The sequence below is a fragment of the Aplidium turbinatum genome, chromosome 2 (assembly GCF_918807975.1).
Source record: "Aplidium turbinatum chromosome 2, kaAplTurb1.1, whole genome shotgun sequence".
In the NCBI taxonomy this organism is placed as follows: Eukaryota; Metazoa; Chordata; class Ascidiacea; order Aplousobranchia; family Polyclinidae; genus Aplidium; species Aplidium turbinatum.
In genome coordinates this window covers 87,616-104,181 of record NC_137473.1, presented here as the reverse complement: position 1 = coordinate 104,181, position 16,566 = coordinate 87,616, and the positions used below count along the sequence as shown (strand labels likewise).

Genomic DNA, 16,566 nt, shown 5'->3' with positions numbered 1-16,566 from the left:
ACAAAACAAATAAACATATAGCCTATAGGCTATAACTTTATTAGCCTACATAACTTTAGCTGATATATTGAAGATTTGTATGGACAGTTGCTATGAAGATCGGCCATGGTGCGTTATCAAGAGTGCTGATGGTCGTAAGGGGAACACGTCTTGATGCGTTTAGCTCATAGCAAAGAGCAAGGCAGGCAAAGAAAACCCCACAAAGAAATCCTACCACGGGCAAAGCCATTTCAAGCGCAACGCACCAGGCCTTGCACGACTCACAAAATAGATAGGCTATAACTTGACGACATGAAACAATGACAAAAAACAACATCATCATCTTGCGGAAATTCAATTATACCCAGGGAAGTTATGTCTTAAAGATATCAAGCGTGCTTTGATAAAAGTTGCGTTGATAAAGCGATAATTTTAGACCCCAGTCAGCTAAACTCGCCACTTCCACACCGATCCAACGTTGGCTAACGTTGTATTAATGCAAAAATGACAGGCATCGCCAGCTGGGATGTAGTAGTGGTATGTCCCAGTAATATGATAAATTTGGGTTACCGTATGTTTTACACGTTAAACCATATTAAAGTGACAAAAAATATCCAATTTGGCATATTACGTTAAAAAAAATAGATAAACAATCAGACAATAGCATGACGATCCAGTCCAAGATATTGAAATAAAACAACTGGTTGGAGCACATGGCCACCGCTTCACCGAAAGATGGAGATTGGTCAAAAAGGATGGAAAAACTTCTGCAGACTCTGTAGAACTTCTGTGGACAAAAAAACACAAGAACCAGAAGGCCAGTAGGAGTAGCCTACTTACAATCTTACTATTTTGCTAATAAATCTACACACATTGGCTTATCATTGCTGGGCAAAAAAAAAATATATATATATATTAGGGTGGTCCTTAAAAATCATTTTTTTGAAATTTACTGCTCCTAACCCTTAAAAAGTTTCGTCCTTACAAAAAATGAAGTCTTGCAAATTTTTTTTAAATTTGAAGATAATTTAGAGGGTGCACAAGACCCCTCAAGTTCCGCATGCCCCTAAAAATGCAAAATTTGGATATCTCGAAAACCGCTTGAGCTAGAGATGTGCTTTTGGTGTCTAAAGATGCAGAAGACAAGGTTTTCTATATGCTTTTTGAACATTGAATATGCCTATCTAAAGTAGAAAAGCAGTTATTTTGAAAAAACTACTTTTTAAGGGTTTTGCGTGTAAGATTCTCAGTTAAACAATAGTGTAGACCAAAAAACACAATTCTGCAATTTACTTTTTTAACCTGTTAAATTGTGATGTTACAAGTAAACAAAAAACACTGTTTAAAGTGACTAGAAATCCAGCGACCTGGGCAGCAGATACACAATGTTCATAATCTTTAACAACCTGTAAGTACTGTTTTCATGTCCCTAAGTCTAGCTGAGTTCCGAGCTAATGTAAAACTTCATGAAATTCATGTAAAACTTAAAGCTGAGTTCCGAGCTAATGTTCCTGTGGTTGTCAACTGGGATGGAAAGCTTCTCAGAGACTTGACAACCAAACAGCATGTCGACCGCTTGCCGATTATTGTAACTGGTAATGGGGTTTCTCAGCTGCTGCAAGTAGCAAAATTGCCAAACGGAACGGGATCAAAACAAGCAAAAGCTGCTGTAGAAGCTCTCAATGAATGGGGCCTAAAAAGAACAAGTGATTGCGCTATCATTTGACACTACTGCTTCCAACACAGGGCGAAAGCTTGGCTCATGTGTTCTCATTGAACAAGAGCTGCAAAAAGACCTATTGTATCTAGCATGCCGCCATCATATTCATGAGCTGCTAGTACAAACAGCTTTTACCACAATCATGGGAAGCATTGCTTCACCAGATGTTCTAGTATTTAAAAGATTTCAAACACGCTGGGAGTTTATAGACACGACAAGGTTCACCCCAATAGCTGAAAACAAACAAATAGCTGCTACAGTCATCGATGTGGATTTAATAGCTTGGGCTGAAAAATCTTTGAAGGAAAGAAAAGAGTTACGATTTACTATTCCTCCGAGGGGTGTTCATTTTATGACTCCTGGCCCAATGCATAAAGAAATGTCGAAGATTTTGTACTCATTAAAAGTTTAGATGTTTTATGACCAGTTTAAACTTACAGAAAGAGAAAGGAGTGGGCTCTTGCAAATGTGTATTTTTGCTACAAAATTGTACCTTAAGGCATGGATAGAATCTCCTGCTGCAGCCCCGAATAACGGTCTAGATCAGTGGTTCCCAACCTTTTTTGTTGCGTTCCTCCCTTTGCCTATTTTGGAACTATTCATTCCTCCCCATATTACTAAAAACAAAAAAGGGAGTCCTAAATTTTAGAAACCCTAGAATTTTAATTAAAATGGTTTCTCTACAATTCCCCCAGATTGTAATAGACACCATTATGTTAGGGTTCTAAGACTCTTTCCTCATTCCGATCGGAAGTAAAAACGGGATCAGGGACCGCACAGCCGGCGGTCTATAAAAATTACCGGATAAGCCAGTTTTTGGTTTGGCTTCTCAAAACCATCGTGTCGATCATCCTCATTCTGCGCGAGCGGAACCCAAGGTATGTGAAGGTTTTTTAGTGGGGTGTTGGCCAGTGGCGTGTTGGCCAGTGGCGTAGCTAGAAATGTTTTTTTGTGGGGGACCAAATATTTGATGGATCGAAGAGAACGACAAAGTGTTTGATTAAAGACATCGCTACCTCATGTGCAGTGGCGTATCCTGGTGGGTTGAGCAAGGGAAGCAATAAAAGTGGTGGGGGGTTAGAGCGTGCCGAAGGCACGCGTATTCTAGGGGGGTCCGGGGGAATGCTCCCCCGGAAAAATTTTGCAAAATTACACTAAAATAATGGATTATAGCGCTTTCTGGAAACACTTTTAGAGTAATATTTGTATGAAATTTATTAGCAAATAAACAGCTATTAACTTATTAAAGGTAGCCCTTGCACACGAACGGGCAATAACTGAAATTCCTCCCCTGAACTCATGAAATTCCTCCCTAGGGAGGAATTCCTCCCCGGTTGGGAACCACTGGTCTAGATCTTTTAAAGTCTTTTAAAGCATATTCCAGTATTAACACTGCAGTGTCGAATGCAGTATCATCCACGTTTTCTTCCCACCTGTGGTGTGTGTCTGAAGAACTAGCTGCTCTTGCCTTTTTTGATCATTCTGTGTCGGCCCAAACCAAAAGACCATGGTTAAAGCAATACAAAATCGGGAAGAAACTGAGGATGCCCCTTAACGCCTGACGATCAATTCTGCAATGACTGATCGACTGGATTTGTCTGACCAGGTTAATAAGGGGTCATTGTCACTGTTCAAAGAACTGGACATATCAACTGAGGTTATGAAACAGGATCCAGAAACCTGGGCAATCTGTGAGGCATCAAAGGTAGTAGACACTCTAACTGTCACAGATGACCACACTGAGCGAGGTGTAGCTCTCATAAGAGGGATACAACCGCATCCTCACTCACAATGAAGAACAGGTTCAGTATCTGATGCAGGTGGTTGCAGACCCTCGGAAACGATTTCCAAACTGCAATAAAGCCACTTTAGCTGACAAGCATGTGTTGGCAAACAATTAACAATGCGGACAGGAAAACTATGTGATTTTTATGCCAAAGCAATGAGAAAAGCTAGTTAATTTTGCGGTCAGTGATATTCTGATGGTGCACGGTCGTTTGGTCGACAGACATTTGGTCGACAGGACGTTTGGTCGACAGGACGTTTGGTCGACAGGACGTTTGGTCGACAGGACGTTTGGTCGACAGGACGTTAGGTCGACAGAACGATTTATTTTAGGATTAGAGTCAGGGTTAGATTAGGGTTATGGTTAGTTAACTAACCCTAACCCTAAAATAAATCGTTCTGTCGACCTAACGTCCTGTCGACCAAACGTCTGTCGACCAAATGACCGGGTACCATTCTGATAAAACCCAATAATTTGTCATAATGCTAAGCTTATGCTTTGTATAATATAGTTTATTGCGCATTTTTTTCCTATTTTTGATTACAAGAAGTGCTTTTGTAGCCTTTTTCAAAAACAAATTACCGAATCTCAGAATTTACATGCATTTTCTCGTAAGGACCACCTTACCCGACCTTGTTATTTGTGTGAGGATCACCCTACTACCCTACAACACATGTTTGCAATGTTCTATTTGTTTACTTGTAACATCACAATTTAACAGGTTAGAAAGGTAAATTGTAGAATTGTGTTTTTTGGTCTACACTATTGTTTAACTAAGAATCTTACACGCAAAACTCTTAAAAAGTAGTTTTTTCAAAATAACTGCTTTTCTACTTTAGATAGGCATATTCAATGTTCAGAAAGCATATAGAAAACCTTGTCTTCTGCATCTTTAGACACCAAAAGCACACCTCTAGCTCAAGCGGTTTTCGAGATATCCAAATTTTGCATTTTTAGGGGCATGCGGAACTTGAGGGGTCTTGTGCACCCTCTAAATTATCTTCAAATTTAAAAAAATTTTGCAAGACTTCATTTTTTGTAAGGACGAAACTTTTTAAGGGTTAGGAGCAGTAAATATCAAAAAAATGATTTTTAAGGACCACCCTAATATATATATATTAGTATGTTTGGTGCATGATGTAATACTTAGATGGGATTATTTCAAGGAAGATTTAGCTTGTTTATTTTTGATTTAAAGCCTTTTACAGTTTTACATTCATTTCTTATAGTAGGGGGAAGCTTGTTCATCAGTACATCACATACCCATCATCAGCACATTGCATACCCATCATCAGCACATTACATACATGTCATCAGCACATTGCATACCCATCATCAGTACATCACATACCCATCATCAGTACATCATATGCCCGTATATATTTAATATACATATACGTTTAATACATGACTGTTGTTTTCATCGCCTGTAGCTCTTAAAAGTGGAATTGTTTATTGACTGAACAAGCTAACCTGCAATTGCCAAGTTTCCGAATTTTTCAAACAGGGAAAGCAGAAGATCCCAAGTGACGTTTTCTCGCCGTTTGGCAACGACACGATTGTGACATCACACGACAATGAATGGTTGGAAAAAAGTCATCCTCATATCAATCATCCGGACATCGCATCGAACATTGACGCGGTCACGGAGAGAAGTCCTCATGCGGTCCATTATGACGATGATACCACATGAATGTTCTTTCTAAATGTCTCTCGTAATAAAATGAAAAATAATCTGAAGATTCTTTTATGACATTTTGAATATCTAACATTTAAATTTCATTGCTTTTGCTAATCCATATTGAAAATTGTTTTGTAAAATTGTTAAACCAAAATGCAGCAAAAACAATTCTGATAAATCAATTAGAATCATAAAGTAAAAACATCGGCTTATATCCTATCGGTTTATAGCATGTTACGCTTTCGTAAATATTCGCTGCAAATCATTTTCTTTTTCCATTTAAGAACACTGGTCAACACTGGGTTTTGCGGCAGATTGTGTTTGAGTCTTTTTCACCTAATTTGGGGGGCGCTGAATCCGAATCTGGCGTTACTTTGTTTCCAGCACATCGCGTTTTTGAGATAATATATATGACATATGTGCGTTATAAAATAATACTGCAAATCAGAAACCACCTTGAAATGTAGAGGTTGTTTTAATCAGAACTGCTGGGACGTTTAATCAAAGCAAAACACGAACTTCGTTTGTGGGTAATGGTGTAACTTTCTCTCTTTAAGTTCCAGCAGTAATTTGCCATCATGTGGCAGTCCCATCGGCCCTGGTGACGCTCTTCCATAACTCTAATATCTTGGTGAAAGAGGTCACGAGAGTTCACTATCGAGGTCACGAGAGTTCACTATCGAGGTCACGAGAGTTCTCTGCTTTTCTGTTGCCAAAGAAGTTACTAACAACCAAAGAAATAGCATTCCAAGCCCTTGCTTCAACTTTGTTCATTGTTGCTGCAAAGTTTGGATCTCTGAGCAGCTGCCTTATTTGTGGGCCATTAAAAACTCCAGCCTTTTTCTTTTCTTCACTGAGACTTGGGAAAGCTTGGCAGATGTACTTAAAGCAATCTCCATTGTGATCAAGGGCTTTAACATACTGTTTCATTGCCCCAAGTTTGATGTGAAGTGGCGGCAGGGTGGTCTTCTTGGTATCCACTAACGGGTTATGAATGATATTCTCCAGGTGTTAAACTGCACTTTCTGGCCACTTATCTTGTATCCAATGCTCATCTTTGGCTCTGATAACCCAGTAGCAGAGAAAACAAAGGTATTTGGTGTAACCACCTTGCTGTCCTAACAGAAAGTTCACCATTTTATATCTACACATAATCCCCAGCCATGATCACTGTACTTCAGTGTTTTCAGAACATTCTTAATGCTTTCATACGTCTCTTTGAGTGTCACAGAATGTCCTACTGGAATCGATACATATTTATTTCCATTGTGAGGTAACACGCACGTCAGGCTTCGTTTTGAGCTGTTAATACACAGTCTCCATTCATCTGGTTGATATTTGGCCATTCGTAATTGTTAAAGAACTCCTCCTTCAATATCATGGCAATAAACCAAAGGTCTTTTAGAAGAATGATAGTTCAGAAACAGCTTTTCTCAATTTCGATAAAATCTGAGAGTACATCCAGGCTGGAGAAGTTTATTTCTGGAGCCGTGAAGCTAGCATAGTGCTGAGGCCTGTTTGGAAAGATTTAAGTCACAAATTAAAGTGTTTAGTTCCGACTGATTGAACAATGAGGGCTGCTCAGATAAGGAGCCGGAGGGTTGAAAATCTAAATCTGAAACCTCATCAGTTTTTTGGATAATAATCAGAAGATAACCTAAGCTCTTCATCACTATTTTCGGGCAGATCAGTAATGGTGGTATTTCCTCACTGTGTGCAATACTGTATGCCGCAAAGCAGAGCCAAGATTTGGATATTGCAGCTTGTGCTTGTTCCTCTTGTAACTTTTCACACTGACAAGACAAAAGTAGCAATCATCGAGATGATTCTTTTGTTCTCGCTAGATCATTGGTATACCAAACTTCAGATGTCTGTTCTTGCCGTGAGACCAATATCTCAAACTCTCCACGCAACTTCTGCATACTTTATGAGGTGCCCAACTTTTATCTTGGTCTCCTCACTTCACCTCGAAGTAAGCGAAATAATCCATTTTCACAAAATCGGTTATTTCCTGTCGTTGAGAAAAGGCAGTGAAGCACTCGCAGATGTAGCAAAAAATATTGAGGTCATTGGTGCATCTACGCTTTTTGACAGCTGACATAGGCTAGTATTTAATACAATGTCCGCCCCATTAGCTCAGAGGTTACTCGCCCGGCTCAAGATCACGCGGCGCTGGTTCGAACCAAACCACAATCAAAATTTACAGCTTAATAATACAATCTGCAATAATCTTAATAATACTATCCGTCACTACAAAAGGTTAAAATTTGATCAATTTATGAAATTGGGCAAAATGCACAGCGAAAATACCTGACGCGATAGAGCAATTCTGAGCTCAGAATTGGATTCAGGAACCAAAACTTAGGTCTACCCTAAATCAATCATCAAAGTTCATGCCGCAATTTTGCTTTTGTTGACCAGTGTTATGATTCAATAATAAATTTGTACTTCCCCATGTTTCTCTTATACAATGTGCCATCGAGTAATGTGCCGCCGACCAATGCGCCATCGACCAATCTGCCATTAATTGATTGATTGAATCGTTATTCTCGGACTGGGAAAGCTTCTTGCAGAGCTTAATCCTGGCAGTTTCGAATACTTGTATAGAGGCTTTGAATCACTGACGCAGGCCCGGTCGCGAATTTTTTTCCCACCAACTTTCTGTCTCATTTGCATATTTTTGTAAGTTTAGCCATTACTGGTTACCGCGCGGCGCGCGTAACTGTTTTTAACGATTTTCGCCCTCACAGCAGCCGATTTTCAGCCGATACTCACTCTCCAGGTCCAAATCTAAACATTTAACTTGAAAAAAAAAAACGTAGCCTGGAGATACACCTAGTTTAGTCAAGTTTAAAAAGGTTGAGAAAAGAAATTGATTCTGGTCACTAGTCTAGAAGTAAGATTTTCCGAATTGATGAAGAATTAACCCTAACCTTACTTTTTATGAAAAGCTTCTGTGAACCGCAACAATTAATGTAAAGTGAAAAAAATTTACTTCGATGTGCGTCGAACCGATGTATTCACGAATGTAAGGCAAAAGACGAAACCACTGAACCAAACACACCAACAAGAAATGTTTGCATTCACACGGTACATTCAAACCCTATGCGAAGTAACAGAAAGTTCGTGGGAAAAAAATTCGCGACCCGGTTACCGAGATTGACAGCTAGTGAAGTTTCCGATTGTTGAGGCCTTGTTGCTGGGGAACTATTCCATCCATTAGATGCCGCTGAATGGAGAGCAGTCCTTAACGTGCGTTGCTCAAGCGCATACCCCGAGAGTCGAACCAGCGCCGCTTGATCTTGGAGCTTCTTCGTTCCAAAAGTGATGCGCTAACCAATTGAGCTATCGGCCGGAGTATTTACCATTATTAACTATTATGGACTATTATAGTTGCTTTACCAATATGGGCTATTAACCAATGTACAGCCCAGCCAGCAAGCCTATATGGGCCCCACATGGGGACCCATATGGGCTGATGTACGGGCCCCATGTGAGATGCCCATATGGGGCCCATACACATTGTGTCCGCGGGCATCACATTGCCCCCATATAGGCTGCCCATATTCATTTATGGGTTGCTCACACTCAACCCACAAATCTAATATGGGCTGCCCATATGTAACCCATAAATCTAATACAGGCTGCCCATATGTATATCAGGTATATAACTGCAGACAGATGCCAAAGTGCCAAACTGCAAGCAGTGAACTTCGCGCAATGCATAGCAAGGTGCCCCCAGTAAAGTGCTCAATCGGCGAAAGCCAAGAGCGTCAACTGCAGACAGTGCACACGATGATGAACTGTTTTCTTTTGATCAACAACGCACGAGTAGGTATATAGCTCCATGTGACATTTTCCTATTTGTGGTACGTAAGCACAAAAAATAGTACTACTGCTAACCTTGCCAAAGTGCTCCAACTGCAAGCAGTGAGCTTTGCGCAATGCATAGCAAAGTGCCTCCAGTAATTTTGCTTGTTCAATTTCATTTTGTGTTTGTTTAAAAGATCAACAAAAGTCGTTTGAGGCAACTAAAAAATCTCAAAGTCTAGACAAATGCTGATCGAGGTGTATATCATATTAGTATGGGTTGCCCACAAACCTTTGAATCACTGTGTGGGTAGCTCATGGTCTGCCCATAAAAAATGTGGGCAGTCCATGGTCTGCCCATGAAAAATGTGGGTAGCCCATGGTCTGCCCATAAAAAATGTGGGCAGCCCATGGTCTGCCCATAAAAAATGTGGGCAGCCCATGGCCTGCCCATGAAAAATGTGGGTAGCCCATGATCTGCCTATAAAAAATGTGGGCTGCCCATGTTTTGCCCATAAAAAATGTGGGCAGCCCATGGTCTGCCCATAAACAAAGTGGGCAGCCCATGGTCTGCCCATAAACAAAGTGGGAAGCCCATCAATATTTCATGCTTAGCCCATGATCAATAATTTTATGTGGCTAAATTTCTTAAAATGCATTTATATGATCACGCATTTGAAGATTGGAAGTTTTATATTCCACCTTGTCATTTAGCAACACATTCTGCAAGAAAGCCCATATTGGGCGCATATGGCAAAAACAAAAAAACCCACATAAAACCCACATGCCCACAAGCCCATTAAAATAGTATATGGGGCCCATATGGGCTTGCTGGCTGGGAGTAGCCTACTATTTACCATTCCTTTGAAACCGTTCATCGGCTCTGTGTGCATACAATAATGTGAAAGCCTCCATTAGTTGGAAGCGACAGCAAATAACTTTCCAGTGATTATGCTTTCAAACTTACTTCCGTTTCCACTTCCTCGTTTCAACATTAAATGCTGCTCAGCATTTAGTCTTCTGTCCATTCCAATGTGGTCCTGGACGTGAACAACTAAATGGATTTAGAAACAAACTCAGGTATAGCAAATGTAAGATTGGCAATGCAGAATAGGTAGCGCTACCCATAACTTGAAACCTTACTTGATGAGTTAGGATATTACCGACAAACGGTAAGTAACGCCTCAGGTTAACTGAAACCTTTTGATGATTATTTCCTCGTTAGGAAGTCACGAGCCAACTCAAGCCGCAGTATGGTAAGATTCGCTTTCAAGAAGAAAAGTTGGTTCAGTTGTGATGTCAATGTATTAAATTAAAGTGAAAAGTTGAAAACAGGAATTTAATTCGTCTATGCGGTAAATAGCTTAACAGGTTAAACCGGAGAATCCAGTATATTGCAATGCTTCAATGAAATTTCAACTAAAGATAGACATAGCCTACTGCCGTGATACCGCCAGGTATTCAAAACTAAGAAAGTTTTCAAGCAGTGAAAGTGATTGTTTAAGAATGATAACAATCACAAAGCAAGCATTGTGTCTTCACAAAGTGTAATAAACGCTGTCTCCCAAACTGAGGGTCGCTATCCGCAAGGGGTCGTGTAACGAACTTCAGGGGTCCCAGAGAGAATACCAATTTTATACAAAGTATACTGAATATACCCTACGATACTTTTCAGACGTTTAATTAAAAACGCAGTTGTTAAAACTGATGAAACTGTTCAAAACATTAATTTTCAACTGAGCTGCAGATTCTACGTAAATAGGACTAGTCGTATGGTGGCTTTGTTAATTGAATGCGGATGAATGTCTCCTTATTCCTAACACAGCTGGATGCGTAACTCTTTGCTTGGCACTCTGGTTTATGACGTCATATAATTCTGCGAGGAGAGGCCAGAATTTAAGTTTGAGGACTGCATGCTAGCAGCTAGGGGAAGGTGACCATAGTTGTGCATATGCCATTTGAGGACTGCATGCTAGCAGCTACATATTAAAAAACTAATCGAATCAATAAATAGCTGGTTCAAATAAATCGAACGGTCACGATAATTTCGACAAGTTTTTCACGGAAGTGCGGCTATTTTAGAAGGACTGTGTTGGTCTGTGTACTAAGAGAGCTGCTTCAATGACAGCCGAGTTTTGTGCAAGAGTGCCATATGTAGAGATATGTAAGTGATACATATTACTTTTACGCATTGTTGGCTATGATTGATAGAGTGACCTTAATAGCTGAAAAAGTAGCTTGCTGTTGTGCAAGATGCTGTGAAATTATTAACTATTAAAATCGCGCACTCGATTTCCGTATTTTTGCAAATTTATTGTGGTGAAATGGAATCGGAGTTTAAAAAACTTTTAATGCATTGTGACGTAAGGTGGTTTTCAAAAGCCAAAGCTTTAAAAAAGTTATTAATGTTGAAAAAATAATTTGTAATTTTTTTAACAAAAATAAATTCAGACTTGGTCCATCATTTTCACAGACATCTGGTCTTTGAAATTATGTCAGAATCGCTTAAAACCTGAAAGAACTTAATTTATCCTCTCCAAGGAAAAAACAAAAATGTTTTTCCATTGAACTCGAAAAGTTAAACATCTGGAGTTAAAAGGCTGAACATGAGTCATTTGAAATGTTCTCATTAACGGAAGAGGTTTTTGCCATAATGATGTGGAATCAAACGCTGTTAAGGTTCTGGTTATGGGTCATTTGTCAAATCTGTTGAAACACTTTAGAATTATATTCTTCCTGAGTTATACAATGCCAGATTAGATTGGATCCAAAACCCATTTGCAATACAAAAACAAACTACCGAACATCCCTCCAGGGTTCGCAACGACAATAAGACGAAGAAAACATAAGAAAAGCTGCAGGCGCGACAACGGCAATCAAAACTAAATACGGTACTGTTCTATTCCAACACAAGCAACATTGAAACCGTCTTGAGACTTGAAATAGGCCTACCATATTTTCAACACCAAAAAAGAGGACATGTTTAGTAAGCAAGCAAAATGCCAGTGGACTTTTACATTTAAAAACAATTTTACATTTTCTTAGATCAGTGGTTCTTAACCTGGGGTTCGCGAGGTGTTTGCAGGGGATCTGCGAAATTTTCCGAATTTGCAGTATGATTGATAAATTACAACATTAAAAATTAGTTCTGCTTTATTTGTGTATTTACAATGGTTTTCAAACTGTACCACGCAACGCCGCGTCGTTTGAAGTTTCAAAGGGCGTCGCACAAAGGTTCAGCTGCCTAACTGAAAAAAATTCATATGAAAGACTAAAAGCTTTTCATAAGCCTGTGTATGTTCAACTTAATTCTTTTGAGACAGCAGATGCTTAATTTAAAAATGGAAACGTTAGTCTGTAGCCTATTAGAACTCACGGTTTTTCCATGGCTGTGATTACAACGAAATATTTGCTATAAATTTCGTAGGGGTCCCCTACCGCTTCGAGGGCACCAAAAGAGTTCCGCCAAAACAAAAAGGTTAAGAACCACTGTCTTACATGATTATAGGGCTATGTAGAAAAAAGTGACAAATAAAATACATATCATATTTATTTGTCAGATTCAGTCAATGAACATTTTGCTGTTCATTTGATTTTCTCAACAGAAAACATGCTTTTTACATTTGCATTTTGAGCCATAGCATATTGCAGATCAAGAATTGCTTGATTTTTAATAATTCATTAAAAAAATCTATAGTTCTGCAATATTTGAACTATTCTGTCCATTTTTTAATGTGCCATCATTTAAACCAGGGGTCACCAACTTTTTTTGCACGCGGGTAACTTTGTCACTAAGAAGAGCTGTGGCGGGCCGCATTAATAAAATTTTAGGTAGGTTGATTCTTATGCTAAAAAAGAACACATTTTGTACCCAGTATCCAGCGTTACATGTTGTTAATATGTATCTTAGAATACCGCAGCAACAAAATTAGTCGAACAACGCCACTGCCATGCCGCTGCTTTAACAACACTTTTGACTTTTTTAACAATGCCTAATAAACGAAGTCACTTGTTTTGCGCACTTATAGCGAGGCGAGCGGTTTCATTAGAATACTGTGTAGTGTATATACATCGCCAAGCAAGAGTATGGTGTTGTTACTTGTGACATCCAGGCTTGATTATTTAAATTTATTGTTAAATAACATTCCACATTGTACTATTTTGCGTCCTCAAAGAGTTCAGAATGCTGCTGCTCGGCTAATTAATTTAACACGTAAACGTGAGCATATCACTCCTATACTAAAATCCCTGCATTGGCTTCCAGTATTGTATCGTATTCGCTTCAAAATATGTCTATTAATTTATAAAGTTTTCCATGGTTTTGCTCCGAACTATCTGGACACTTTGCTTGTTCATTATAAACCTGCCACAACTTTGCGTTCTCAGCATCAATTGCTCTTGTGCAACCTTCATGTAAGACACAATATGGAAATCGTACCTTCCCAGTTGTTGCTGCCAGTTGCTGGAACTGTTTGCCTATTTGTGTGAAAGAAGCTGAAAATTTAAATGAATTCAAAGCTCGCTTGAAAACGTTATATTTCAATGAACATTATGACTGAATGTACCGTATTAATTATCACCATTGTCATGTACAGCGCCCAGGAGCATAGTGTGACTGTGGATGTGGCGCTATATAAATATTGTTATTATTATTATTATTAATAAGCATCCAATCAAAGGATGTGAACTCGGAAAATGAAATTAGTGGTCTATTCATCCAAATAGACAAAACAAGAGTCGAAAAATAAAAATACATCTGACATGGTCATCGAGTAACACTGCCTTCGTTTGCCACAGAAATAAATGTATCCAGTCACAGCAGGCAATGTATTGTCAACTTCAAAGTCAATAAACACTTTTCTTAAACAAGGATAGCCTACTTCTGCTACAGCTCACAGAAAACATACCTTTCCTTTTTGGTATCGTTGCTTAGCCTTATTTAGCTTTCGCCAAGGTCACATAAAAATAAAACCTTGTTGAAAATGATAGCAATGCAAAAAAGAGGACATTTGAGCATTTTCAAGTGTCCTCGGAAGACAATTTATTTTTTATGAAAAAAGAGGACAAATCCTCCTAAAAGAGGACATATGGTAGCCCTACTTGAAACCGCCTTGAGACTTGCGTTAACAAACATTGAGCCTAGTCTGGACTTGCTTTGTAGCAGAAAGCACTCGCACCCAGCATACTGAATAAATTATATGGTTTTGTTTCCAGCAGTGGCGTATATTTAGGGTGTTCAAGGTGTTCACTGAACACCCCAAGAAGTCCAGAAACAAAAATTTCCATCGGTTGTCGATGTTCTTTACTTTCATGATATTCTAACATCTTGCTGCATGCTGATTGCTTTCTTTTCAATTGCAAAACTCGTCCTCTTCTAATTTTAATACTCCAACGTTTGAGGTCATTGCCTTTGATTTTTTTCGGTCATTACCTTTAAGCTGGGTGTGCACTGACAGTTTGGCGAGTGCTATTTAAAATAAACAATTAAGAAAAATGACGTCACAAGGCAGCGAAAACAGCAATGGTTTTAGTTCAGCCAGGCTGTTCACTCGCTGATCTGAACACCTTGGCGCGTCATTGGGGGAATCCCAGGCAATAGCAAGTTTTAGCTTGTTGGATTAGAGTTTGAGGTGATCAGAGTTGGAAACAAGATAAGATAAAATGTTTTTTATGCACCAAGTGCCAGTAAATTAGGACTAACTTGTCTGAATCTGCAACAAAGCTTATGGCAACAGCCTGTAGGGATTTTACGTGTCTGAAAGCCCCCTTTAGTGTAGGGTTTTGCCTAACTTAAGTCCCCAGAGGGGGGTTTTACTATCTAACTGTCGTAATTTGTTGATAAAAATAAAAATAAAAAGGATAATTTAAAAGAATATTGAGAGACTCTAAGTCTCTAATTAAAAGGGTAATTTAAAGGTATAATTTAGGCTTCTGGCTGTCTAGTCTAGGGGTATGACTTCCTACAAAAAGTAAACCAATCAAATAGAATCATACATTTTATTGTTTATCAATGTTACAAGTTTTAGTATTCGGGGAGTTGAGAAAATTGACTAACTAATCTAGTTTATTGAGACGGGTGTCAGATGAGTGACATTCTCCCGGCGTGAATTTAACCTTCTCGTTCTAAAATTCAGTCCGTTCGTTTTGCCGGTCTAATTTCGAATGAATGTCTTTTTCAATTCCCCGCTTACTTCATAATATACCGGTAGAGCCTTTTCATCAATAACAGCTATCGTAAGAATCAAGGGAAAAGCTATACCGGTTTCATAGTTATGTCGCTTTAGAAATACAGATGTGTTGAGCTAGATTCTGTGTGAGTGGCATTTGTTACAGGAAGCTTGACTTATGTTCTGTGAGAACGCTAGGTTTTGAATTTGCAGCATTGAAATGCATTTTGCAATACTGATAATTTTCGGTTAAATGTTAAAATATAATTTTGTTAGTTAAAAACATGGTACATGTTACATGTTATGTTACTGGTATTGTACCTTATTGCTGAAACACCTTAATTATGTAGCAGGTGCCAGCTGACTCAAAGTCGCTTTCTGTGTCTCCTGGTTTGTCTCACATTAATTATTGCTTATGTTTGTTTCGTCTTGGGTGTACCACCGGTACGGTATAGCCTATAGGATATATATCAAAATGTGAAGCCAATGAACAAAATGATACCGGTACTGATAATAAAAAAATTGGCTAGTGGCTGAAGCTGCGTTCAGACTACATGCGACATTAGACATTTTAAACTTTCACTTGTTTGTTTTTAATTCGCTTGTACATTTCTCAAGGTGTTGCGACCGTGCCTAATCCTTGCATGAAGTAGCCTAAATCATTTCCATCTCGAGCATGCTTTCACTTTCGCGTTTTTTCAGACTCCTGCTGTGTTGTGGCAAGTAATATTGTTCGTTTTGATGGTCGGAAATAAAAACTGAACTGAAGTATGTGACTTTAGAAATGCAACTTAATGTTTGATAATTATTAAGTCTTTCATTCAATAGGCGCTGTCAAATAAATATCTATTTTGTATTCTTCTCCATTCCGACAACATTATTTTTGTCAGTTCTGTTCACGTTCAGAATTTGTGCTGAAAATGCTCTCAGAACGCACCAAATTCAATGTTAATTTTTGAAAATTTTCTGGGGGAGGCCCCCCAGACTCCCCGCTGTTGCTTTGCCGTCACTGAACACCCTGTCAAAGTAGTCACGGTACGCCACTGGTTTCCAGTAAGCTACATGTAAAGTAGTAAGCTTCGGGTGCCAGTAGCTTGTTTGTAGTTGTAGTTTTCATAAGCCTTTTAATAAACATTACAAATGTGTATTTGTGCTCTTTATCATTTTATTCCTTTAAGTTTTAAAGTGTTATAAATTTATTTGTTTTCGTTTTTCTTGCTCTTTGCGGAGGTGACCAAGTTGTTCGTCCGGTTGTAAAGTGTTTCGAGAATAGACAATTTGTGTTCAAGTGGGTGGTGCGATGTGTATTTCATGTAGCTGTTGGTGTGTGTCGGCTTAATCTCTAGTTAAATCTCTAGTCTAGAGCACGTTCAATATCCGGAATTGTCCAATCAGTTCTGTCCGGAAGAGAACAATCTTGAGA

At 38.9% G+C, this 16,566-nt stretch overlaps 1 protein-coding gene across 4 annotated transcripts in view; it reads left to right on the top strand.

The window, feature by feature from the left end:
• The window catches only part of LOC145785594 (uncharacterized), a 63,960-nt gene extending 56,347 nt beyond the window's left edge, over positions 1 to 7,613 (top strand). For all 4 annotated transcript variants that reach the window (XM_082597278.1, XM_082597264.1, XM_082597272.1 and 1 more), the window contains one exon: positions 4,993 to 7,613. In XM_082597278.1, coding sequence (XP_082453404.1) covers positions 4,993 to 5,178 — 186 coding nt within the window. In that variant the 3' untranslated portion in view covers positions 5,179 to 7,613. The remainder of the gene's footprint in view (positions 1 to 4,992) is intronic.
• The last annotated feature ends 8,953 nt before the right edge of the window (positions 7,614 to 16,566 follow it).